General features: G+C 47.8%; 1 protein-coding gene across 2 annotated transcripts in view; it reads left to right on the forward strand.

Moving 5' to 3' along the window:
- Positions 1–7,271: 7,271 nt before the first annotated feature.
- Positions 7,272–27,338, forward strand: part of LOC144125226 (uncharacterized) — a 61,868-nt gene continuing 41,801 nt past the window's right edge. For both annotated transcript variants that reach the window (XM_077658441.1, XM_077658442.1), the window contains exon 1: positions 7,272–7,461. In XM_077658441.1, coding sequence (XP_077514567.1) covers positions 7,429–7,461 — 33 coding nt within the window. In that variant the 5' untranslated portion in view covers positions 7,272–7,428. The remainder of the gene's footprint in view (positions 7,462–27,338) is intronic.

Below are 27,338 nucleotides of genomic sequence, written 5' to 3' on the forward strand. Positions count from 1 at the left end.
AAGGAAAGAAGGAATATACTGAGAGACGGAATCTCAGACAGAGAGACCTAGCAGAAGAAAGAATGAAAGGAAAAGTGAATAAAAAGAAATTAAAATGGAAAAGAAAGAAGGAACGAAAGAAAGAAAAATCAAAGATAGGGAGAGAGATGGAATGAAGAAAAGAAAAGAAAGAATAAAGAAGAAATTAATAAAAAGAAAAAGAGAAATGAAGAATTAACGATTGAATGAATGAATGAATGAATGAAAAAAGAGAAAAATCAAATAAAGGAAGAAAGAGGAAATGAAGAAAGAAAGAGAAAAAGAAAGAAAGAAGAAAGGAAGAAAGAAAGAAAGAAAGAAAGAAAGAAAGAAAGAAAGAAAGAAAGAAAGAAAGAAAGAAAGAAAGAAAGAAAAGATAGGCAAGGAAAGTATTGAGTGAAAGACAAAAAGGAGAAGACAGCAAGCTGAAGCAAAAGCTATATTGAGGACACCTTTGTCGTTCCGACAAACAGCACGGAACCGGACCCTTTTAGTCGCTGGATTCTGTAATGGTTCCTCGCCCATAGACCCATTCCGGCCGACTCCCGGCGAATAGGCGGACAAAGTGAGGCCCGCTCTACGCAGCGAACGCACCGAATGCTGCGTTGTTCGACAGTAAACAAATGGTTTATGTAGTCCCCTTGGAAGCCGCTAGCCATAGGGCCTCGAAACCTCTGGCGAGGTTAACGAATGGCAGAACGCCAAACGAGATGGAAGGCAGATACGATTTGATGTATAACACGCCCCGAAATGACTGCCTGAACCTGCAGGCTCGGCTTTCCCCTCGGAGGATGCCAGATGCGCCAAGTTGCAATGCCTATAAAATCTTACGTTGGCCAAAATGTTGCCTGAAACGCGTCAGCTTGGCGTCGGGTAATGTGCAGAGGCGGATTTTTGAGCAACTTTTGGATAGAGAGAGAATGGCGCGGGGAGGGGTGGAGGAGGGAAGGGCATGGTGAGAGAGAAGGGTGGAAGTTTTATTTCAACATTTGCTTGCTCTATTATTAACGGCTAGAAAAATACGGGTGTCAGCCGAAAAAAAACAGACACACGATGGAGGCAGACAAGGGCATTTATTGATCTTTTTTTTCAACTAAGAAACGGAAGAGAATTGTGGTTTTCTCAAAAGAAAATCTATCGCTTCTGGGGTGAAGAAAGGCAGATGCTCCTGCTGCCCTTAATCCCTTCCCACAGCTTATTTTTTAAATCTGCCTTTCTGTTTCAGTTTTGTGTCACATTTCTAAAATACAAATTTGCAAACACTTTTCGGACCCATAGCCAATGGCTAGAACATGATGACAAAAGCGACTGCCGTCATGCTTAGATTGTATGAAACTTATTGGAAGACGCGGAACTGCTACACACAGGGCGAAAGTCCTTGAGGTCATAGGCAATGATGCCAGCGACTGGGGAAGCAGTGGCGGAAGGCAGGTCACTAGAAAGATGACTGCTAGCTCCATCCGATCAATAGCTAAGGAGATAATTAACTCTTTTTTCACCTCCAGAGGGAATTCAGCGGCACCGTCTACTGCTTTCCGCCAAGCAAGACAAATAACGCGCCCAGAATGCGATTTGCCTTTCCTCTCGTAGTCTGGCGATGTGCACATTTCAAGAAGCACACGAGATAAAGAAAGCGCTAGAGTAAATGCCTCGCGAAATCTGTCAAGATCCGATATTCCTATTAAGAATCGGGAGGAACGCTAAAAGAATAAGGTGCGCGAGCGAAATGAGGGTGTAAAAACTTGGCGCGAGATATCGAGAACTCCCGAGGCGTGCCGTAATTACTTGCACCGGAAAGGATCCCAGATCGATGGCTTGCGTTCCGGGAGGGCGTAATTAGTCTGCGCTGGGGCTCGCACCACAAACTAATAAAACAAGTCCCTGGAGAGAGGCTATCAAGACAGACGCCAGATGGAAACTGGCGATTCGAACAAGCTTTCAACCGCCACGCAAGTTCGAAATCTCGTCAGCTCTATTTGCACAGCACCGACCGCAAACGCACGCAAAAGAGCAGTTATTTCTTTTCAGCTGCACGGCTGGTGTTTGTAAGTCCCGTTTTGGAGCGAAAAGCTCCACTTCTCGCATGCAAAGCTGAAGGTCAAATGACGCTTGGATTTGACCTCTAACTGGAGGCTCGCCGCAGATGTGGCTGTGACGTTATACCACGTGACTTGTCACAGCTGTTGCCGCTCGTTCCGCCGCTCTCTCGCCAGTTGGGTCACGTGACTAACCACGTGATTCGCTCTGGCTGAATAAAGGCGAGCACTCGTCGCCTAGACACCGCGCTATTGTCCGGACACATGGAGTATCTGTTACGACTCCAAGTTGGACTTATTTTTGGAAATGTGGCGGAGAGTTTGAAGGATGCTTCACTCCCGCCACCGGTTGGCCCGACGGCCTTGTCTTTAGCGCGTCTTTACTGTCCTGTCTTTCTAACCCATCTTTCAACTCTCCTATCTGCACGTGGTAGCCATTGTGGCTCGGCTTGAGCCAGTGGGCAGGCCTGTGCACTTTCCTTTTCTTTCTTCCTGGCAACAACTTATCCCTCTCTCTCTCTAGACACCGCACAGAAATGGAGCCATAACCGGTCCCCAGGACGAGCTCTTCGACTGACCATTAGAGGCGCCGCGCTGCTTCTCGTGATCCCTACGACGAGAGCGTTACGAATCAGCGTTGCGCAGAGATTAGTCGCGAAAGCGGGCTCCTTGAATTGATGAAACCGATGAAGAGCAGGAGGTAGTACGTCTGAAGAAGCAGTGGCACAGGCAACAAGAGTATCTCAAGCGGAAAGGGGCAGCGGATGCTGCCAACGCCTCCGCGTCGACATCGGCCACTGGTTCTGTTTATGGTTTATGGGGGTTTAACGTCCCAAAGCGACTCAGGCTGTGAGAGACGCCGTAGTGAAGGACTCCGGAAATTTCGACCACCTGGGGTTCTTTAACGTGCATTGACATCGCACAGTAAACGGAGTGGTTCTGTTGCCGTTCGCCCCGTATTATAACCTGGCTCAGCCGAGTTGTGCCGCAGCAATTTTTTTTGGTACTGTCGCGCCGACATAGGACGGTAACTCTTACTTATCTAACGACGGAGGAGAAAAGTTCTTAGATTTTTAATCTCATCCTCATAATCTGGGGAAGAGGGTGGCCTGTATAGCGGCGCCTGTAGTGCATATTCGAAAGATGAGTAACGATACTACCGTCGCCAATACAAGTACAGGGTACAGGGTCCATAGGCAGTGCCCGGTACGTTAGTACTATTGGGCTAATACAACCTGCAGCGCAACGGCCGCGACAGTTGTGCAGTTCACGTTATACAGCAAATGAACGCTGTACGATGCATGCTGCAGGAAGTTTATATGCATACCTGGTATAGTGACGTTTCATTATACCCGGTTTCAACTGCTTCTTGATAGAAGCTCTGACCCCATATTCCTTGTTGGAAGTCGTACTGAACGCGACTCTAGCGGAACCTCTTTCTCTCTCCTCTCTTACACTCCTTTCATCCCTACCCTTACCACCCGGTGTAGGTGCTGACGCAAACTGCTACAGTTTCTGTGTCTTGCCTCTCTCCATAACCTCAAATAAATTTGAGAGAAAAAAGGGGAGAGGGGGACGTCCGAGAGACAGAGAGCCAGGTTGTGTAGAAGCCAAAGTAAGCAACCAAGCTCTATTTGGCTACGTCGCTCGAAGGGGATCAACAAAATAACGAAACGAAGTAGTGCGGAATAAACTCCTATCCACCTGAATACACTAGCAGAGACTAGAAGCGGTCCCAAAGGACTGTGTAGTTAAGGTACTTCAGTAACGCGTGTGGTAGCTTTCAACGCCAGCAAAGTGTGAAGACACGGCTGCCAAGAGCTTTTGTTCACGACAGGGTTCTACTGTCTTTCCCTCCACAAAGGCTCGTCTTAAGTGAGTCAAAAGGAAAGGAACCCGAGAGAGAAAAAGCCGAAGCGAACGGCGAGGAAGTCCGGGTTACTTGGCTGGAAGAGGCTGTATATAAAAAAAAAACAAGAGAAAGTAAGAAGTGCAGAAGGTTGGTAATGAGCGCGAAAAGGTGGGTAAACGCACAAGGACTCAACAGCAACTTGCGGCGCAAGGTTAATGAATGTTTCATGAGGAAAGCTAAACGATGTAAGGGGCTTGAAGGACGTCTTAATGCTGCTGTTAATGCCACGCTGAGAGAGAGAGCGGGAGGAAGAAAAGATTAGGGAAGAGAACTCAGCTTGAATAGGAGTGGTGAAGAGGTCACGTCCACGCTTGACCGCACAATGAGGCGCCAAGTGATCACAGACAGCGGCACAGCTCTGCGGGTCTCACACAGTGCAACACCGTGGCGGCGCTTTGTGTTCTGATGCAGTGCAAAGCTGTGGTCATAATTTTTTCTCTGGAAATCTCCCGTATTTTAAATGAAATAAATCGATAAGCATTCCTCAGTCAACTTTAACATTTTGTGAACGGACTGCGATCATCCTGAGCGGGAATTGTCTCACCTGGAAGCAATGAAAGCAGCAGCCATTATACCGTATACACTCAGGTAAGGACCGCTCCTTCCAGCTTGACAGCCAGTAATCTCAAAATGCAAACAAGTTGGCGAAAAACAATTTCGTTTCACGTCTGCAACACATGGCACCACCGTGCCGACCACGAATCATCCAGTCCACGCCTGGAACACTTTTTGAAGAGAGGAGGCTTTGTCATTACGCAGAAAATTCTTTCCCGCCAGTTGTCGTATCATCTCAATTTTCGATGTGTTGTCTCTATGAAGGGTTCGCTGGACCCGCGGTAATTTGGCTTCCACCGTAGCTGAGAAAACTGAGCGGAAAAATGCTGCTTTCGAGTAAGGGCCGCGTCTTATCATCCCCCCCCCCCTCTCGCGAAAAATGAAGTACATTCTTTACACAAGTGTACATGGAATGTGCTCTTTCTCACTATAATGCGGCTGTTTTAGGGACGCTACCACTGACGTCATCACACTAGACCACGTGTAAAACTAGTTCGAGATTGGCTGTGACCTCTTTTACTGCGCTAAATCTCGTCCGTGATAAGCCAATAAAATAATGTGGCAGCCGATCACGGACAGTTGTAATCCGCAGGACGTTGTGAGAACTCGGTCCCGAATTGGCTGATGCCAGTTACGTCAGATTAGCGCTGTCTTCCGCCAATCGCGGCCGCACGACCACAGAGGTGACTACGAGGCGGAGCATCCAATTTGTGCGTGGGAAGGGCTTGGTTCAAATCCCGTCACTGCCGGGAATCCACCTTAATTTTCTTTTGGGCGCTGGCATTCCCTATATGCTATCTGCTCAAATTTCTCCAGGGAAGAGAAAAAAAAAAGGCGATGGTTTAGCTCTGGTTAAACCTGGAGTGACGCGATAGCTACAGCTGGGCGAGTGAACTTGGTCACGTGACCAACCGCGTGACGAACCACGTGATCAGCCATGGCGCCGCGCCGCTGGCAGCTGCTCCGCACCACGTGACCAACCACGTGACAGCGCAGCCACAGGGTGGGGCGTCGCCACGCTGAAGGCTCGAAATGCTACCGTAATGTAGCTATCGATACAAAAATTCTCGGAAAATGGCACCGCCCGGTTTCTGACGAAACCACTGCCAGTGCCCAAAGTTGGGAGGAACATCTCGTACTTGGTCTAAGGCGCTACAAGCACAGTCGGGGTCAAAAGTCTCTAACCCCAACGTCCAAGTTCCGAACATTGTCGCGCTGCATATTGGCGCCACCTGAGGACGAACTCCTGCTGTCGAGACCAATGCGGTTGGCCGGTCTCGCCACCAGGAGTGCATCTAACGTTAGGTGGCGCCTGCATGCAGCGCGGCGCTGTTCGGAACTTGGGAGTTGGGGTTGGAGACTTTTGACCCCGACTGTACATAATGAAAAAAGCTGCAAACAAAGCAAAGAAGAGATCCTGCATGTCTAACACTGCGTCTTGTGATCGTCGAAACAGTGACGTGCGCACCAGCATCGTGCGCGCACAAATAGCGAAGTGTCAGAAACTTGAGACGGAATCCTCGTGATCACTTCTTTACTTGTGCATACGAGAAAAAGGCTCTGGCCGTTTACATGGTACGCGCACAAAGTATGAGGCTCACGTGCTCTTTAAAAGGGGCTCACTTGGATTTTTAATTTTAATTCGAAAAAAAAGCTCTTGCTTAGCAAGGAAAGAAACCGAAGTGGCGCTGTTTCAACTGCTGTAATTTGTTTGCTTGTGTGGGTTGATCGCTGCTTCAAACACTGCGTTCATTAGCTTGTTTCTCGTATAGTATTAGATTCCTAGAAATCAAAGCGGGAAAGGTAGAACGACTTTATACGGCGCCAACAGTTCGGCGCGGCTTCGTATGGCTAGCTCGTTCCACGTCGGTATTTACTTATTTACTTATGTGAGCGACGGGTGCAGTGCGCCGGCTTTTAGTCTGTGAGGCCCGATGAGGGTGTATGAAACGGTGGTGGGCGGACGATACTAATGGCTTCGTGCTAAGACATGTCCGCGAGGTGTGCAGGTCCTCCAATATAAACCTCCTCTGGGTAAACACTTCGCCAGCGCCCAGGGCACCTGGAATGTCGTGTAGCTAGCGAGGTGTCAGGAGGTGCGAGGGAGCTTGAGGGCGGGGAACGCCATGTTGCAGATTCTGTTACAACATGGGATACCTGTGCACTAGCCGAACAAGAGACAAAGAGAGAAGGAGAGAGGGCGGGGGGGGGGGGGGGGAGGTTGAACACATAGAATGAACGGTGTGCCACGAACACGCAGAAGCCAACCCCGGGAAGAGCGCTCCGACGAAGGCCAAATAAAAATAGCGCAAAAAAGAGGGAACGGTAACCGGAGACAGCTTCGACGAAAGCCAGGCACTCTGCAAACGTAAGGGCGCGCGGGGGAAACAACTATCTCGCAGCAAGTACAGCAGCAGGCTCCGAGTCATGACAGCCGTCGACAAGCCTCGCGGCAATGTCGCCGCTGTAAACACGGATCGCCATCGAGCGCGTGCGCTGGGCAGCGGCGACGTCACCGGCAGGCACGTGTTCTGCCGTGTGACGCCGGCCAACAACCCACGTTGCGATGTGAACGAGGGGCGGGAAAGCGAAGTGAGAGAGAGAGAGAGAGAGAGAGAGTGGGCTCGGAGCGGAGGCTTTCTCTTTGACCGACCGTTATTTCGAACCCTTCCTCCTCTCTCATGGCGCGCGGGCGAGACTTTCCCCCTCGCTCAAGTCGCGCGGGCGCTCTCGCGCGCTAGCGACGCGTCGCCACAGCACCACCTGGCGGGACGCTGCGCGGTAGGGGAAGGGGGGGTGTCCGTGCGTCGCTCGACGGACCACGCGGCGGTCACGTCGTGTACCTAGTCGTCGTCGCCTCTGCCGTGCCAAACGCTCGCAACGCAACACCGCGGTCTCCCATTGTTCATGGCTGCCGGCTCAGCGAGAGACCAACACAAGGTAAACGACAGGATGGGAAGGCTGCAAGCTTGACAGCTGAGAGACCCTAATTTCGCTCACGTCAAGCTTGTGCATATTTTTGTTTGCTTTTTTTCACTTTTTTTTCTCACTTCGCTTTCTCATTGTTAAAGCTACCTCTGGCGGACCGTGTTTTTTTCTGTCATCAAGAAAATTGAGTTAGGCGTTGTGCGCACGCATTCATCTCACCGCTTTCATTTTTGCGAAATGAAGCGGTTCTGCAACTCCAATGATTTCTTGCAAAAATGTAAAAACCACCTATTTCTTTTCCTGAAAAAAAAAGAAACGATTCGGAAGTGTCCTTCTCACTAAAATCATCACGCAGCAGTGTGTAAGCTAGAGAGAGTGAGCAAGTGAATCAGTGGCTGAGTTCAAAAGTTTCTCCCGTGTCTGAAGAACGGTGCACAGTATGCGGCCCGCTACATGAGACGAACCAAGGTGCCGGCTATTAGTGGACTGTCTGTCTATATGTGTCAGCAACTTTGAAATTTTGCATTCCAATTTCCTGATGTCAGCTCTCACTTCAGCGAAGCTTCACGCCATGAGCACCGCTCATAATAAGGGCTCTCCATTGCCCCGAATCCGTGTAGGCAGTGCGAGGCTGGGATGAAAGTGACGACACACATAATCGCTTTCCCTTGTCGCCCTGTCACCGCCTCCCCGTTACGAGCTTCACAATTCAGCGTATCGCATTAGTAGCCGCCCGGCAGAAGGTCGTCCCTCCCAGAGAACTTCTTAATTACCAGCCTTGAAAATTCGAGTTCGTGGAATCCGGGCGTAGCGCTGTCGCAAGTTGCGCCGTTAGGGGGTACTGACGGTTTCCGTCGGTTAACCTCCTCAGGTTAACTAAGAGGAGTATTAAGAAAAAGCACGCACGCTCTGCGCTAGTGGCGTGCCAGAGATGTGGGCTGGTAGCTTCATTTGTAGTCTGTTACAAAAATAAAATACCAAAATTCTTGGATTGGGCGGAGCGAATTCCCAAATGCCGGTTCGCCGCTAGTCGTTGCAGGGTGCTTCCACGGTGTAACATTTCTCGGACGGTCACCTAGGCTCGAACGTGACAAAGCAGTAGAGCTGCACAGCTGCGGCATGACCGATTACACATTGTACAGCTTTGTCCGGCCATTTTGTGTCGTCGCGAGACTTTACGAAAGCACGGTGATACACAATGTATGTACGCTTCAGCAATGCATGCATTTTGTGCAGTTTGTTATCAGGTAGGAGGCACAACTGAACTCTGAATTACCTGAAAGCAGGGAGTATGTATTTGTTAAAGCAAGCAACGATAACATTTTGTACTGTCGAAAAAACCTCTAAGAGTGCAAACTGATGTCATTTGTCTTCATAAGAGAGCTCAAAACTTTGTAATAAACATAGGAGATGCGTAGAAATACTTTTGTGCACCTTAATTGGGGTTCAAATGCGATGAAATACTGTTTCTTTTTAAGCTGATTTTGCAAGTAGGTGTAATGTACAGGGTGTATACCTGACCTCCTTTTAGTGTGACAGAGTGAGCACCAAGAATAGGCGAAAGCAGTCGAGCGCGGCACAGACTGGGGTAGTGTTACGAGGTGATGAGATTTGCTCAGGCCTGAACAAGGTTAACAAGCTCTGTTGGATAAGCTTTAGTTACGCAAGGAGGGCTGACTTGGCCAGTGATGATTGCGTAATTCTTACGGGGAAGGAAACATGTGATCAGTACTGCGCATTGAACTATAGTCGACGGTCTTTATTAAAAAGAAGAAAACCAAGGGATGGAATCTCATCTGTGGCGCCTTCAGTTCAACGGGAGCTCAATGCTAAAATTCCCTTAGGCTGCCCATTGTCAGTGCAGATTGAAGAACCCTAGGTAACTGATCGTAATTGCATGCCTTCGCATACGGGGCCTCTCGTAGATGGTGAGCAGGTTAAAACAAAATATTGACCAACGTTCGCGTCCCGCTGCGCAGGCTGGAGGTTCTACGCGTACCAAGTCCAGCCTTCTCGGGCAAACATTTTGACAATTGGAAAATTGTAAGACACTCTTATGGAAATATTGAAGGTAATGGTTCATTATTCTGACATGTAGCCAAATCTTTCTTTTCAAGTGTTTCCAGCGATCGCATTAAAGAGTTAACGTTGCCATAGGAAATCAATGGGCAACGCTTTTAACGATAGCAAAAACGTGAATAGAAGCAAAAATACAAGACTGCCATTGGGTGATCTTCGGATATAGTGATTGTTATAGTGAAATCTTGCATTATATGAAAAAATTGCGTTTGTAAATGGTTTACCGCTCAAAAATGTTTTTTGTCCAGAATTGCTGCGTATGCTATTTTAATATTGAAATGCTTTTAGGCCTCATTCTCGTCAAATTATGGCAAACATCGCCCGGAAACTGCGGCAAACGTCAGGTCGGGCATGAAGTCTAGCCACAACCCTCCGAATATTTCCGTGAAAATGGCGTCCAAGAGAAAACGATATTCAGCCCCATGCGGGATTCTAACCACCGCTGCCATAAACTGGATAGTTTGGATCCCTACACGGCCATCGCCGCAATTTTTTTTCCCTACAACAGGTTATTTGTTACACACGTATATATGTACGCGAACGAGATATATACAGGGATTATTTCCAGGGCTGCCAGTTGAGTTGGTGCGCTGCAGCAACTTAACAGATAACACAGCTAAAAGGGTTGCAAGGAAAGACCACACATTGACAACGCAAACCAATCCGACAGAAAGTCACTTCCTTCGGAAGTGTCTTTCTGCGGGAGCTTCAACTTGCCAAAATGTGATTAGCTAGCTGCATGGTAGACTCTCACGCTGTGCGCTGGATAAAGCCGTCTTCATCATCTTTCACTCGCTCATTCTGCGACGCGAAAATTATTTTTTGAGAAAAGGAAAGGCGCAGCACGTAAATATCGCACTTCTCGGTGGACACCACAACCGCGCCGTGAGGGAAGGGAGGAAGGTGAGAACGAAAGAAGAAAGAGATAAAGAGGCGCCGTAGTGGAGGGCTCTGAAATAATTTCGACCAGCTGGGGATCTTTAACCCGCACTGACATCACACAGTACCCGGACGCCTTTTGCCTTTCGCCTCCATCGAAACGCTGCTGCCGCGGTCGGATTTGTGCCTAGGTACTCCGACTGCCCTCTGGTAGTCATAACAGTATTGATATAAGACGAGAAAGAGTATAAAATGACATGAAAAGGGGATTAAGGCAAGATGATACAAGTCTTTACACTCAACCAAAAGCAAAAGAGCAGAGAGTACAACCAAACCATCCAACGTCAATCAGACAGGAACCAGAGCGATGAAAGTACACTGCACACTAAACGGACTAACGCGACACATTCGAAGTATTAGCGGTCGGAAAAGCTTTCTGTGATAACATGTGGCTAATGACACGTGGGAGCTGGTTCCACTCGGTAAATGGTGCGTGGGAAGAATGAAAACGAATAAGCTTTAGTCCAGCGTTTTGAGATCAAAATGTCCTCTCGTGTGGCGCGTTGTGTTGTACTGCATGTAACTATGAAGCTTTCGTTTTGCTTTATTATGTATTATTTTCAACAGCACTTTTAGCCTGCGCACTTTGCAACGCAATTCTGCGATGGAAAGTCCAGATCGGTTCAAACAGATCAGTTAGCGTAACCTGCCTCCCGTACGCGTAATAAATAAATCTGAGTGCTTTCCTTTGGACGCTTTCAAAGGTATTTATTTCCCTTTTGGTGCGCCGGGCCCAAACAGCGTCGGCGTATTCGAGCAGTGACCGCATAAGCGATGTGTATACGGCTGCCAATTCAGTCTTACTCGTGGAATGATTCAGACTGTGCCTTAATAACCAGAAATTTTTTGACGCTGCTGAGACAATGGACTACATACATAGGCTCCAGCTAAGCTTCGATGTTATAGTCAGGGCAATGTACTTTGTCTGGTCTGCTTAGTTAATCGAAATGCTATTAATTTTGTGCATGCATTGGAGTGGTTCTTTCTTTCGTTTTACTGTCATTTTGATGCGCGGTTTATGCTCATATGCCTAGTGCGGCGCCAGTTGGAACCTGCTGCCAGATAGTCGCTTAAGTGGGGCGGATCTTCGGTGGATGTAATGCTTCGGTATATAACACAGTCGTCGGCGAAGAACGGACAGCGTGCGCGTGAATTTAATGAGAGGCCGTTCAAATAAATAAGGAAGAGAAGTTGCCCAAGGACTAGGCCCTGAGCGACTTCTGAAAGGACGGGCGCTGTTGGAGAACTACAATCAGATGTCTGAAAACTGGTGCCGTAGTGTAAAGTACGAATCTAACCACTGCATGACTTGCCGGTTATTCAACAACAGCGTGACTCAGAAACGAGTTCTAATGTTTTTGAAAGAACGCTGCCAAACCTTAGGACGTGCAACTATAGCAATCGCTGTAAGAACTAGGTTTTGAGTGTGTAAGTTACCCACGAGGTAATTCGTAGTGCGCAGATTGCTGCTGTTCGGGATCACAACCAAACAGCAAAGGCAGCAAACAAAAGCGCAAGCCTTAGAATAACATAAAAAAATTGTAGAATAATAAATTGTGATAAAATATTGCATAGAGAACAAAGCACATTGCAGAACAAAGGCCTCTCCCATGTCTCTCCAATTAACCCTATCATTTGCCAGCTGCATCCACCCTTTGCCTGCAAACTTCTCAATCTCATCCGTCCTTCCAACCTTCTGCCACCCCCTGCTACGCTTACCTTCTCTTGGAATCCACTCCGTTACCCTTAAGGACCAGCGGTTATCTTGCCTTCGCATTACATGCCCTGCCCAATCCAATTTCTTCCTCTTGATTTCGACCAGGATGTCATTAACTCACGTTTGTTGCATGGCTCACTCTTTCCTTTTCCTGTATATTAAGGCGGGGGTCCCCCACACTCCAGCTGAGCGAATGCTCACATCTAGGGTACGTTCGTGAGAGAATTCTGCGCGTTTTTCTTGTTCAAACAGCACACTGTAGGCATCATTCGAACGCTTAATGTACACTCTGTCAATTCATGCACACCACTGTAGTGTAGCTGCATTTTCAACTGCACATGAGGTGGTACTGCAAATGACGAAGTCGGTAGCTTCGTTTATTGACCTACTTCAGTGAAGATTTCTGAAGAAACTTCACATGGGACAGCGTCGTTTGGCCTACATATAGAATGGATGATTATCTAGTGTTATGTGCCTTAGAATGTGCGTTCGTTAAATTATGTTTGATCGGTAGCCTTTTAAATGTAGCAAAATTGGGCTTTTTTGGGCACGAAAATCAGCTCTATCATACCCAACAAATCTGGACAGGAGCAATTTTGTGCGGGAAACAGTTCAAGGACGCAATTTTTTCACATAATGTAAGATTTCACTATAACAATCAATATATCTGTAGATCACCCGACGGTAGTCTTATTTTTTTCTGTTAACGTCCTTGCTATCTTCAAAATCGTTCCCTATTGGTTTTCTAAGGCAGTCTTAACTCTTCGATACGATCGCTGGAAACTCTTTAAACTTTAAAAGATTTTTTAGGCAGCAGAAGAATGGACCATTGCTTTAAATGTTTTTATAACAATACCTTATAATATTACAATATGCAAAATGTTTGTCCAAAAATGCTGGACATGTGACAGACCTGCTACCTTGATTTCCCGGGGCTTTGCTTTCGCTTTCTTGAAGAAAGTGAAAGTGCTTTTCTTTTTCTTTCTCACACAGGCTGCACTGAATATGACGAGCAGTGTTTCTTTTTTCGTTTCGTCGCTACGTGTGTTTCAAGCTCACAAAAATTTTGATAGACTGTTTATAGGCTGTCCATTGAAATTTTCGCTAGGGATTCCAATTTTAAAAATCTTTGTCCGAGAATGTTGAACACATGATAAGGTGCACATCATCAATTTTTTTGCCACTTGGGGAGGACTCTATACTAGTGCAGTGTACGAAGTTTAATCACCTAATCTTCATTAGTTCGTTTGCAATTCCCTCGTCGCGCTTGTAGCACGATGAGTTTGTCGAATGACGTTCGTGTCTACCTTCATCCTCTGGTCCTCGTCTTTCGCCCTACCTTCACCATGAATTTGATTTTCAAGCCATACACAGCGCATCCTAAGAAACTCCCAGCGTCCAAGCATCTTTTCTTTCCCTCAAATGACTCTTTAGTGCCGTTCTCTCTACTAGGAATTAAAAATACGTGCTTCTAGCCGGCGTCCCGGTTTAGGTTAGAGTTAGATAATGATGCCATTTGTAAGAATAATTGGGTAGGAGTATTGTGCAGATTCTCACATATTATTAAAACTAGCTCCTGCAAGAGTTACCCGCATTTCTGCAATTACGTTAAGATGCTCAATTCTCCCCCTCCACCAATTACGTGCACTTAGAGCCTGAGGCGTGTAGTGATTATGAGAACGCCGTAGTACCTGATGCCTTTGCATGCGACCCAAAACGAGCACACCGAGACTGCGGATGCATAATTGGTTGATAGTGCGCAAAAGTAGCGGAGATAGAGTCGAGCCCACTTATAACGGCCGCAGAAATAACCAACGCTCGCTTTAAAAAAAAAAAATCAACTCACGCATATGATCTGTTTGGGCAGGCAAATCAGTGTTTGCGTTCACTTCATGAATAGACAACCATTAAATCCTTAGAAATTAATACGAAAAAAAAAACAGAGCAATGTTTTTCCGGCCCAGAAATGGGATCATTGATTTCCTGGTCTTTTCACTGTGGCTATGGTCAGCTAAAATTAAGCTTTTCTCGGAATTTAAATGCCATGGAGTGTATTTCAATGAACATTTATCATGGAATAAACATATAGACACTACGACAAACAAAATAGCTAAGGTAGTGGGTATTCTGTTTAGGCTTTGGTGTTTTGTTACCACAGTGTGTGAAAAAAACTGTCTTTCAGTCACTATTTTCTTCCGTTATAGGTTTCTGCTTTTTGGTCTGGGGAACCACCATTTCGAACGGTAGCAAACTTCACAAACTACAGAAACGAGCCCTTAGAATAATCGCCAATGTTTTTCGGAACGCACATACAGAAGTGATTTTTCATAAACTGAATATAATTCTTATCCCGCAGATATACAAACAAACCTTATTAAGGCGCTACAGGACTACAGCTATAAGTCCAGTCATCTTCTTCAAGGAAATGTACAGGCTTGAATACAAGTCTCGCAATTAGAACACGCGTACAAAAAATCATTTCATAATTGCGCAAACCCCAACCAATTACGGATGACAGAGCACTGATTACGACTTGCCACTTCTAACCTCAGTTGATTAATTACAATGTACAGATTACATTTATTTTTTGTAACCTTATCGAAACTTGGTATTTCTGTAAAAATGTTTTCCACATTGGGTGCATGTTTTTGTTTTTGGGCGCAACTGTACCTCTCCTTTTCTACAGTCCTTATTCAACATTATTTGGAAGTGCCGTTTCACCCTCTTGTTGTTTCTGCAAAAAATATTTATTTGAATAGTTATCTCTTGCGCCGAGGTTGCCGAGTTTTGTATGGGGGCGCAGCCCCTCGTCAAGCCTTTGATAGGCTTTTTGGCTGCTCCCCTAACATCTCTGCGATGTTGAAATATATATGGCTTGACTTAACTTAATAAGAACGAGTGCGGTGTTACCGTCAAATTATGCATCAGGGCAATGACAACTCGTCTAAGACAAAACGAACAATTTTGACCGCACGACTTGGCTGCAGAGATTGAGGAGGCGTCGTAAACTCCCCCCGATGTTGAAGAGGTCGCGCTTCCAGCAAGCACTGAGATCGAAGAAAGTCTCCCAGCCTTCACCACGCCGCCCCGGAGAGATCACGTCGACCAAAAAAATGGAATAAAAAGGCGGCATTGAAACAGTAAGTAACTACCCGAGAAGCGCATATATCGATGGCCTACGAGGGCAATCATTGCCTGCGTGTTTGCCGGCTGGTCAAAGCATCCCAAGTGAAATAAGAAGCGCAGTGGGTCGCGAATCAACTAACATTAGTGATTTGAGAAGTTGGAATGCATTGCTGGCCATGCTGGTCACGTGGTATGCGTCGCCTGCCCAGTCGGCTCCATCTTTTGCGCTGATACCATGAACCGAGCGTTAGAAAGCGGACATTGCAGCAGATATCTTGTGCATTGTGTGCCACGAACGCTGCGCCACTTTCGTATTTGCATGGGTCTGGGAGCGATTGGTGAAGCTCTTGAAAACACACATGATCAGAAGCATGTAGATTTGTGGCAGCGCGTTGCTGATGCATAGCTGGCCAGATGCTTCCTCGGATGACTACTCTCCTGCGGTCCACAACATCGCAGAGCCGCGTACTCGGAGGAAGCCGTTGAACGCCAAGCACGAGCACTGCTCTACCGCTGCGAATCTGAGTAATGTGGTCGACCTGCTGCCAGCTGCCGTGGACTCTTCAACGACGATTAGTTATATTCCGTCTCTAAAGTTGACTGTTTGCAGCAAGCGTCCCTGCGAGGCGTTCATGACTGCTCTCGAGAGCCTGGAAAGAGCCGCGGTAGGGTCTGCTTTGAGCAACTAGACGCTCATAACACAGTTTTTTAAAGAAATAAACGCCACTTTTGCTGGACTTGTTACGTTGGCTGTTATATAGAGAGTTCACTTGCTACGACATCGGATATAACGAACGAAATACGCATGACCGTCAGCTTCGTTTTAAGTGGGCTCGACTGTAATGAGGCAGTGTGGGGAACTGGGTGTCGTGGTCTGCCCTGTGGTTTTCGTGGAGAGCCACAAGCTTATACAGTCTTCATTTCTTAGAGCTTACAGCTAGAACACGACCGTGGCACGGTAGTGCTAAACAAAGGTTAAAAATATTCTGACATGGAGCCTCACGACCAAACACATCTGTCCATCACTGTTAGCAGAGCGATATGTAGGCGCTGGTGCTGCGGCGCTATGCATATGCCTCTTTTCCTGCTTGAGAAAAACATTCTATGCTACCATTAGTACTGTATAACATCACAAGCGCGACGTTACGTTGCGATGTAGTTACCGTACATCGCAACCACGTTCACCAGCTATCTTGTCTCTTCCAGAGGCTTTGTGCTAGTTTACATGATGAGGAGATAGGTTAATTATAATCACATGATTATTTATTCCTGCATTCGATTAATCCCCACTTAAAATCAAGACTTCCTCGCCACCTGGATTGTCGACCATCGGCTCCGTCTGAATGCCGCGTTCACTAACAGCTGTTGGTACCCCGGAGACACGATAAAACAGCACACGATAAAACAGCATGCGTCAAAACAGCGCACAAAAACGGCACAGCGACAAAACAGCACAAGAAAAAAAGGCAAAGTGACAAAACAGCACAAGAAAAAAAGGCAAAGTGACAAAACAGCACAAGAAAAAAAAGGCACAGCGACAAAACATCACAGGGAAAAACAGCACGCTGACAAAACAGCACGTCGGACAAACCAGCACAGTGACAAAACAGCACGACGAGAGAACAGCGCAAGGGAAAACAGCACAGCGACAAAACAGCGCAGCGCAGTACTGTGCCGTCATTCCGCACTGTGATAACTGCGTCTTTGTTGAAACTGTGCAGCACATTTTGTCGGAATGGCCAGCTTGTATAGACGGTCAGACAATGTACGAGTTTTATATGGAGGCCCCTCATTCCAACGTTACTGCCAATTAATGGCATTTTAGTTTTCTGGCCTTATCATTCGCAACAGCACCGAACATTATTTAACTATTTGCTCGCCGTTCTTCTGTCTGCAAGGCATTAGACTTCTGGACAAACTATGAAATCTTATTGTAGTCCTTCCCGCTGCCTTCAACTCTGTGCACTCTCATTTAAAACCCTCCCTCTTTTGCACAGTTTGTTTTTGATGATGATTATGATGATGGTTATGATTTTTTATGGCGCAAGGGCAGATTTGGCAAAAGAGCGTCATGGCAAAAAGTAGTCTTCATTACACAAGGCGTGGTCGAAGGCCTACTTCCGAAGCATATTTCACCCCAGATAAGCCGAGCACCATGCCAGGGGAGAGCTTGTGCTCACCGCATGACCGATGGGCACCAGGGATAGTTTTTTCATTCTATTAAGCACAATATTCCATTATCTTTCACTCTAAAACCTCTCTGTAACGTCCAGTAGCATGCCATCGGTTTTTAGCGCTGGCTAATTTCCTTGTTTTAGTCATTAAAGAGCTTAGTGCGCTGCTCTTTCTCTAATTTTAGTGAGCTCAAGTGGAGTGTTTAGCACAGCTTCTGTAAAACGGTTGCTCTGCAAGCCGCTACACAGTGAATTATACAAAACCAGCGCAAGCCAGGCAGAAATAACTCTTTCGCAGTCTCATCCAAACGCTGTCTGTCTCAACGATCGTTGCCTCAGTACAATTGCTGGTCTAGCCCAAAATCAAATCCTGTGCTTCTCGAAGGCCCCGCCGCGGTGGCTCAGTGGTTAGGGCGCTCGACTACTGATCCGGAGTTCCCGGGTTCGAACCCGACCGCGGCGGCTGCGTTTTTATGGAGGAAAAACGCTAAGGCGCCCGTGTGCTGTGCGATGTCAGTGCACGTTAAAGATCCCCAGGTGGTCGAAATTACTCCGGAGCCCTCCACTACGGCACCTATTTATTCCTTTCTTCTTTCACTCCCTCCTTTCCCTTACGGCGCGGTTCAGGTGTCCAACGATATATGAGACAGATACTGCGCCATTTCCTTTCCTCAAAAACCAATTATTATTATTATTATTCTCGAAGCCACGCGTCCACTACCGCCAGCCTGTGCACATAGATTCTGCTAGCCATATCATGCTTAGAACTAGATATGCCCAGTCGCACTAAGCACGGATCTAGCCACCTCATATTTAATAGCAGCATAGTTTATAGAAGCAAAGAAGCATGCTTAGTAGATGCACAGAATTACAGAAGCAAGGCTCTACCCACTTAGTGCTTCATGCTTCGATTCATGCTGCGTTGAAATAAGCATGAAGTGACAGCAACTTTGACATGACTTCATGGTTAAAGGGATTTGCAAGAACATTACAATGACTTACCGTAAGCAGGGCGTTTTGCACTGCTTTAGTTGCGATGCCATTGCATCTGCTGTAAACGCTTAAAGAAGCGGAGAAGTGGTTTATAGGTTTTGAGAAGTTCAACGGCACGTGCTCTCCGCCCTAGCAGTAATAGTCTCTGGAGTTCAGTAAATATAACGAGATTTTAGCCGAAGTCTCTTCGTAAGCTGAAGAAACTTCTTGTAAAAATCCGGAGTTCTTCTTAGGTGAGAGCTTCTTCAATACATGGACGTGTTGGACACCCTCAGACTAAGCAGATGTATTTAAGAAAAACAATTTTAAACGACTCACCTTTCATGACTTCATACTTGCTAGAGACGTTACCTTTAAAGGTTCCTCAGGTTTTTACTTTGAAAAATCATTTACGCTTCCTGATTTTTACCGCGTATCCTTATGACTGCGGGCTCATTGCCGTCTATGACAATAACGTCTTTACTGCACTTAAACATCAGACACGTCCAAAATGAACTTCGAAGTTTAATGTAGGCAATGCACATGACAGATGATTGCACATCGAGAGTCATTTGGAACAGCAGAAAGAGTTGAAAGCAGGAATAAATAGAAGTGATTAGCGCAGCGCTCGATGTATTGTTCCCTTGGAATCTCTAAAGAAATGTCTTCAGCTTCCGGTACTTGCGGTGTCAAGTTTAATTAGAATCGGACCGTATCCAGAGCAATTTCAAAGTCATAGGGACTGTTTGACATTTTGTTTTTGTAGTGCATGACCTCTAAGCCTTAATTCAGGGATGAATGGAGCGATAATGCGTCTTTGAGCAGCTGTAGTGGAGAGACAGAAACAGTGTTTTGGACTTAGTCGCACAAAAAAAATAAAAATAAACGCGCGGAAAGCGAGCGCCATTTCATCGCAATGCATGAGGAAGTGAAGGCACTGCAGTGTAGAAACGATTTTCTGCTCCGCGTCCGAGGTTGCCTTAGCAACGTCTTAATTTTTCTGCATGTGTGTTTGTGTGTTCGTAAATTATCCGATCCTCGTCGTATACGTAGCGAGGAATGAAATCAGCGCTGAAGCAGCGGGGTGTTTACTATGCGATGGTAACGGTATAACTAGCATTAATAATTAAAATATTGATGAAAAAATTGACAAATTTAGCTTTGTCGAAAAACACGGGTGAAATTCGCGTCACGTGTTGCATAATGGCACAAGCAACATAGCCGCTTGTTTTGCTACACAGGGCGCCGAAGTTCCGGGGAAGTTGGCGGGTTTGCGCCTCTTGCGTTTCCAGCCGCGCAGTCGCCAGCTGCAGCCGTCGTTATACGGTCTTCTTTCTCTTCCTTCCTTCTTTTTTCTTCCTTCGTGCATTGAGGCGTATAATTTTCTTGCTCCCGCCCGAACGCGTTGGGCTTCTTTTGTTGGGCACAGGTGCCTCCGACAGATGACGACGCTACACGCCTCGTCGTCGTTGCGAATTCGCTTACTTGCGACGTTGGTCTGAAAAATTTATTCGCTCGCGCCTCTATTCGGTTCGGTGAAGGCCAGGCGCAGAACAAACGCTGCAGGCCAACGTTTCCGTGCGCTGCATTTGGGAACGAACCTGCAACGCTAACGAACAATGGTTAGGCGTAAGTTTTGCCTAACTAACGAGGCTGTTCTCTGCGCGCTGACACGAGTGCAAGAGAAGCCACGTGGGATCGGAGCTAAAGGAAATTAATAGCAATGCGTGGCGGAGCTGAGTGTATCCAGGACGGGACGGGCTTAATGCATTGGCGTAGAGGGCAAGAGAGTGTAACAAACAGGGTGCCGCCTATGCAGAGCCCTGTACGCATGAAGCGACCAGGGAATGGGAAGTCTGCACGGTAGAAGCAAAAAAGGAAGAAAAAAGGTAGAAAGTAAAAAAAACCGCGGCTTTCTCAGTGAGTAATCACGATAGCTAGCGACGCAAAAAGTGTTCATTTTAATCGACACTGCATGCACTTTATCGCGGACGGTTACCAACAGAGTTTCCATATAGCGCCGAACTGGCTGCTTACGCTTAGAGCTCAGGTGAGTGCGCGGCAAGTATGTTGGGGTGAAATTGCTGGTTTAAGTGAGTGAGTACGCTCATGGATATTAACTTCGCCGCTTGGTTCACCCAGAACGCCTTAAAATATGGACGGTGGTTTCGAATGACAAATGCCTCGTTTTCTTGGTTTGCGCTAAAAGCCACTAGTTGCGGTAAAGGTACACGGAAAAAAGAAGCCTTTCATGACGAAGCAGGTCCCGCTTTATGCATCCCTACCTCCTTCCTGTTTTACCTGAAACCTCATATTTGCGTGCCTCAAACACGAGGGGAACCGTGAATCGCCACTTGAAAGCTTTGCTGCAAGCAAAGTAGTTCTTATACGTGGAAACGAAATGCGAGCGAAACCTGCTAACGAAGCGAATTTAATTCGCTCGGTAGAAAACAAAACTGAGCTTAAATGAAAGAGGAAAAGGCGCCGAGGAAGTTGAAGAACTTTATATAGAAATGAAAGATTATCAGATTTAATGTGGTAGTAACACCGGGGAGAAAATAACATACGCGGAAAACGTATGTCATCAGTCTGCTTTCACTTTGAATTTTACTCTCGTTATGACCTTTCGTTTCTCAACTTTTATTATCGAATGGCTTCGACGAGTTGAAAGTGTTGAATTTTCGCTTTGCCGACCTCCGGACCCATCCACTTCCGAGTACTCGACGAAGCCCACATCCCTCTTCAGCAGCCGGTGGTGCGCCCCTGTTTAAGAAAGTTTCAAAACCCTTCCATTTTCGGCTCAGACGGTCCTTGACGCGTACTTACTCTGTCGTCGCACCACTCTCTCCCCCTCTTCTTTTCATCTCCTTTTCAGCGCTCAATTTACATACATCTTTTTTACATTCCTCCATCTTTCTTTGCTCTCTTCGCTCGTTCGTGCGGTGGCTCTCGACACACGTACACTCCGCGGGCGCATTTCCCTGAAAGTTGATTACAGCGGAGGAGCGCATACGGTCCACTGGTCTCAGCCCGCCCTTTTTGTCTCAAACCGGAGAAAAAAGTTTAAAAAATAGAAGTAAAGGAAGAGAAAGTAGCATAGAAGCCGGATAGAGAACGGAGAGTGCTCCTCGACGGAAGGAACAACGTTCGCGAAGTCAAGAAACAGTTCAGTCTCTTCGAGAACGCGGTGAAGGTGGGAGAGGAGGGAAGGGAAGTTGAGAAAGAGAGAGAGAGCGAGGCAGTTGAAAAAGGGCGGACGCAAAAAGCTGGAGGGGAGAGTGAGGTGGCTTCCGAGCGACGCCGCTTCCAAAATAAATGGTCCAATTTGGGTCCGGAGCACACGTGAACGACGCTGCAAAGTGTTTCCCTATCGATCCCTCTCTCTCGCGAGAACCGAACCCTCTCCTCCCTCTTTCTCGCTTCCGTGCCTTCGTGGTAGCGCCGGGCTGCGCGAGTTGCAAAGGCAGGGGGGGGGGGGGGGGGGGGGCTCTGCAAGAGTTACCCCCCTCTTTGTCTGTCTGTGTGTGTCCGAACGAAGCCGGCCCGCACAGAGAAGCGCGTGAGCCCCGGGCTTGTTTTAAAACGAGCCTAAATAACGAGCCAGAGTTGCGCGAGGGAAAAAAAAGAAAAAAAAGGGCCGAAAGGAAAAAAGCAAAAAAAAAGAACTAGTTGGAGGGGGGAGGGACAACGCTTTGGCAAGCGCGAGGGTGTGCCGCTGTGTGCCGTGCCACAGTGCCTTTGATCTCCAAGAGAAATGATTGCAGCTGTGGTGCTTCGCCGTTCGCTTATTCGAACTAACGAAGGGACTCGAATATCAGGAGCGCGGCGCGCTAGCTGCTCCTTCTGCTGTTCATTGGATGGAGACGCAGTTCTTAAGGGAAACACGGTGTATAACCTCGGATAAGAGCGAGTTTCCACCGCATCCTCGTCCTGGTTTATTTAAGCGCGCTCCTTCCTTCGTCGCAGCGTTGCTTTTATAAATCGCAAGTATGAGGGAAATGACCCTCTCTATCTTCGCGGATAAGCGTTATAGACGTCATAAACAAAGTAGCGCGTTTGGGCATAAGCGGACCGGTATATATACACTTATGTCGGCTGGCGTCATCTATACTCGAGGCGTTCTTCACTCGGGACTTACTTGTCCGTTTCTGTCATTTTTTACCTAGTTTGTGAACCTCGGAAAGAGGCTTAGGCGTTTAAACGAACACGCTCGGATCGTAACGGGGCACATGAAGTGTTCACGATGGGGAGAGAGGGACCGCGGGCCATTTTTATTGCCTGGTCTGTGCGTGTGGGCCCCGCAGCTTCGGAGGTGCGTCGTGTAAGATACGGGCACTCAAATATTTCACCCGGAAAGACCGGGCGTTTAAATAAATTGCGGAGGCAGTTTTCAGGGTTCTCTGAAATAATGGCCGCTCATGGAGGGTGGCAGGGAAGGGGGTCCGCGCATTAGGAACCCTTTTTCAACGCTTGCGGCAACAGAGCACGCGTAATTGGGTCAGTGTTTTCTACCGCGCGTAATTTAGGGATCCGCCGACCGCGGGACGCGTTATTTTTTTCTTTTTAGCTTGTGCGTATGGGCTCGTTAACCTTTGGCAGGGAGCTGGCGAGTCGTTTCTTGGAGTGAAAAGTGTTTTGTGCCCCCTCTTCGGGTGTAATAATACCCGCCATTCTGCGATTCTTATTTTTCGGTTGTGTGTTGCGAGAACTCTTATACGACTCTCCTCGCGTAATGCCACTTTTTATGCAAGTGGAAGCGCACCTCCCGCAACACTGATGGACGCGCCTTACTGCCCAAGCAAGCGAGTGAAAGTTTAAACGATCGTTTTGTTTTTTCCCTCATGGGTGGTTCCTTCAATGCCTTCCCCAAAAGGCTGTCCCTACAGACACAACAATGATTCCCTGTCATGTCGCTCAAAGGAGAGAACTGTCTATTCCTAAACGCATGAAATCTCGACTTCACTTTTTACAGTTTAGCATTCTTACGTGGTCGTACCCAACAATTCTGGACAAAAGCATTTTTCAATGGGAAAGAGTTTGGGAACATAACTTTTCATAAATTGGAAGATTTCGGTATATAATGTGTTCGCAGATCTCTCCTCAGGAGGCTTGCATTTTTGGCTGTTAACGTTTTTCCTTCTTCAAATGCGTTCCACGTCGGTTTTCTATGGGAGTCTTAAGTTCTCGATGCGAGTGAGGGAAAAAAAACTTTAAAACAAAGATTTTGTTAAGCACCAAAAGAAGGGACCATTACGTTTGTAGCGAACCTACGACTGTCTTGGTTTGAGCTCACTTGGCTCAGCGAAAAGATGGGTTTGAAGAATACGTAGTTGCGTACGCGAGTCGCGTGCTCACCAAAGCTGAATCCAAATATTCCGTCACGGAGAAGGAATGTTTAGCTATTGTATGGGCACTAACGAAATTCTAGCCCTATCTGTACGGTCGCCGCTTTGACGTCGTCACGAACCACCATGCGCTCTGCTTGTTATCGTCTATTACAGATCCATCCGGTCGCCTCGCTCGATGGGCTCTTCGCTTTCATGAGTTTGACATTCGCGCCATCTACCGTTCCGGCCGAAAGCACATGGACGCCCATGCTTTGTCTCGGTCTCCGCTTCCCAGCGACGCTGCCTGCTCCTCGGCGACAGATCACGTGCTTTCGTCTCTTACCGTGGCTGATATGCCTACTGAGCAGCGGAAGGACCTGTGGCTTGCTTCCCTCATAGACGCCATGTCTTCGTCACAAAACCTAGCGCCTTCAAGAACATTACGGCGTCAAGCTCCGCACTTTGCCCTCCGGGACGGCATCTATACCGCCGCAACTATACATGCCTGATCGTCGGCGGTGGCTTCTCGCCATTCCCCGCCATTTACGATTTCAAATTTGCGCCTCTTACCACGCCGGCCCTCAGTGTGCGCGCACTGGTGCGCTGAAAACATTCAAAAGAATTTCTCAGCGTTACTATTGGCGCGGCATATACGCCTATGTTCGGAAATACGTCCGATCTTGTATCGCCTGTCAGCGGCGGAAGACATCCGCTCCTCGTGTGACCGGTCCATTGCAACCACTCCCTTGCCCGGCACGTCATTTCGATCGCATTGGCGTTGTATTCCACGGCCCGCTACTCTGTACGGTCTCTGGGAACCGTTGGATTATCGTCGGCGTCGACCACCTCACCCGGTATGCCGAGACAGCCGCCCTTCCTGCTGCTACTGCCCGCGAAGTTGCTATGTTCCTGCTGCATCATTTTGTTCTTCGCCACTGCGCACCGCGCGAGCTGCTAAGTGACAGAGGCCGCGTCTTTCTTTCCCACGTCGTTGAAGCTCTGCTTACCGAATGTCGCATCGTACATCGAACCACCACTGCCTACCATCCTCAAACTTACGGGCTGACCGAGAGCTTCAATCGTAGTCTCGAATACATGTTCACGGTGTATGTCAACCACCGGTTTTACCTCTTCTTCCTGCTGTATGGGCGTGAGCCGTCGTCCACGAAGGATATACTCTAACCATGTACTCCTGACGCCTCCGAGTGGACGCCCCTTCCCGAAGTCGCAAAGCATGCGGAGGAATGCCGCCAGTTGGCGCGCTTTTTTACTTCGGCATCCGAAGGCCGCCAAAAGCATCGACACGATGACAATAACAGGCAACACATTTTTTCCGATAGGATCCCTAGTTTGGCTCTGGGTTCCAGGCACACCACCAGGATTGTCGTCAAAATTCTGTACAGAATACCACGGCCCTTATCGCGTCGTCCAGCAAACGTCGCCTGTGGATTACATCGTGGAGCTGCTCAACCCCTCTTCGGACTTGCGCCATCGCGGCCGCCCGAGAAACCGTCCACGTCAGCCGCCTGAAGACCTACTACGACCCGATCCTCTTTCCCTCGCCGTAGGTCGCCAGGGTGGCTCCTCTTCGTTCACGGGGCAATTGTAGCGAACCATGACGGCCGCGCCTGATGCCGCATACGCAGATCACTGACGAAACGCCGATGAAGACGAGGCGCCGATGAAAGACGAATTTACTGAAGAAGAAGACGAAGAAGAGGAAGAAGAATAAGAAGAAGAAGAAGAAGAAGGAGGAGAAGAAGAAGAAGAAGAAGGAAAAGAAGAAGTAGAAGAAGGCAAAGAAAAAGAAAAAGGAAAAGAAGAAGAAGAAGAAGAAGAAGAAGGAGAGGAAGAAGAAGAGGAAGACGAAGAAGACGAAGAATAAGAAGAGGAAGAAGAATAATAAGAAGAGGAAGAAGCAGAATAAGAAGAGGAAGGAAGAGAAGAAGAGGAAGGAAAAGAAGAAGAGGAAGAAGAATAAGAAGAGGAAGAGGAAGAAGAAGAAGAGGAAGAAGAGGAAGAAGTAGAAGAAGAGGGAGAAGAAGAAGAAGAGGAAGAAGAGGAAGAAGAAGAAGAAGCGTCCCCGCGCTGCACGAGATCGCTTCGGTTGGACTGGCCGTCTTCTGCGCTGCCCGCCGTTCTGCTCGCTGCTTTGTGTCGCCCGCCGTGAACTCTATCCCCTGTTTTATTTGTGCACGAACCCCCTTTCACCTTACACTACTCCAATATTCAAAATACAGACCAGCTACCTCGATTGCCCAGGACTCTGCGTTCGCTTTCTTGCAGAAAGTGCTTTTCTTTCTCACACAGGCTGCAATGGATAGCAAGAGCAGTGTTTCTCTTTGCTTTTTTTTGCTGCGTGAAGTTGTAGAGGAAAGGCAGGGAGGTTAACCAGTAAAATGTTCCGGTTGGCTACCCTGCACTGGGGGAAAGGAATGAGGGGGGCGTAAAAGAATAAGAAGTAGAGCAATGTGGTCTGTATCTAGCACGACAAACAATGACAAACGCACTGAAAGTCACAGGACGCCGCAGCTGTAGCCTGCACATCTTGAGGGCTGCCGAACGCTTCAACCTGAGTAGAACACATCTTCAGTCCTCCATCACTAATAAGAGGCAGACAGGCAGCGCAGACGTTCCAATGTGTAGAAAGGCTAGCGTTTCGCTGGGGAATTTTCGCTAGGGATTCGAAAAGAACCAAGCGGCTGCGTCTTTGCTTTACACCCAACAGCACTTCACAGCCGTCCTTTTTGCTTGAGTTATTGTGGATACCACTCCTAGACGTTGCGCCAAGCGACCATTCTACTCCACGCGCGATCTTTGAGCCTTTTTTCCTCGAGATTAGTCGAGACTAATGGGATTTAACAAACTACTGTGCGTTTGTCTCACTCTCTTCTGACCTGACCGCTACGTCGGAACCTTGTCGATTTACTTTGTAGGCGTAGTGCTGGAAACACATGCAGATCAGATGCTCCAAGGTACCTTGTTTTTTTCACGCGGCTTAGCAGGTACAGCGGAGTGCTTTTCTTAAGGTTTGCGTACAACACGGTATAAATCGATAGAGTGACGGGCAGCTATAGCGTGTCCCAGACACGCAACGCGTCCACTCAAGCCTCTGCCTCGCTGCTCTAGTTGCGCTAGATAATAACCAGACTTTCCCGTTTAAGTCGCTCGGTAGTTATTTTTGACCCAGTAGCGAGTAGCGTCGACGGCGTTGTGGGTACCGCAGGGACGTTGTTTACTCGGCGGGACTCGAAGCCTCCCACGTTTGCCGCCTTCTCTATCTACCAAACCCCGCCTTTCCCTTTCCCTCAATCCCCGCAACCGCGCACTTGCCACCGGCGCGGACGCGGCCAATATCGCGTCGAGAGGCGCGGAAATTGGCAACTGGCTCTGGTGCGCCGGAACGGGCGAACATCGAGGAGCGCTACAAACAAAGCGCGCCAACCCCGCACGAGGAGGAGGCGAACTCGACGCGTCGCCTCTTTGTTGTTATGCATCGACTTTCCCCGCGGCGCGAATTCGAGGCGGCACTTAACGGGCCAGTAAAACTCGCAC

Source organism: Amblyomma americanum, chromosome 3, assembly GCF_052857255.1.
Source record: "Amblyomma americanum isolate KBUSLIRL-KWMA chromosome 3, ASM5285725v1, whole genome shotgun sequence".
NCBI lineage: Eukaryota > Metazoa > Arthropoda > Arachnida > Ixodida > Ixodidae > Amblyomma > Amblyomma americanum.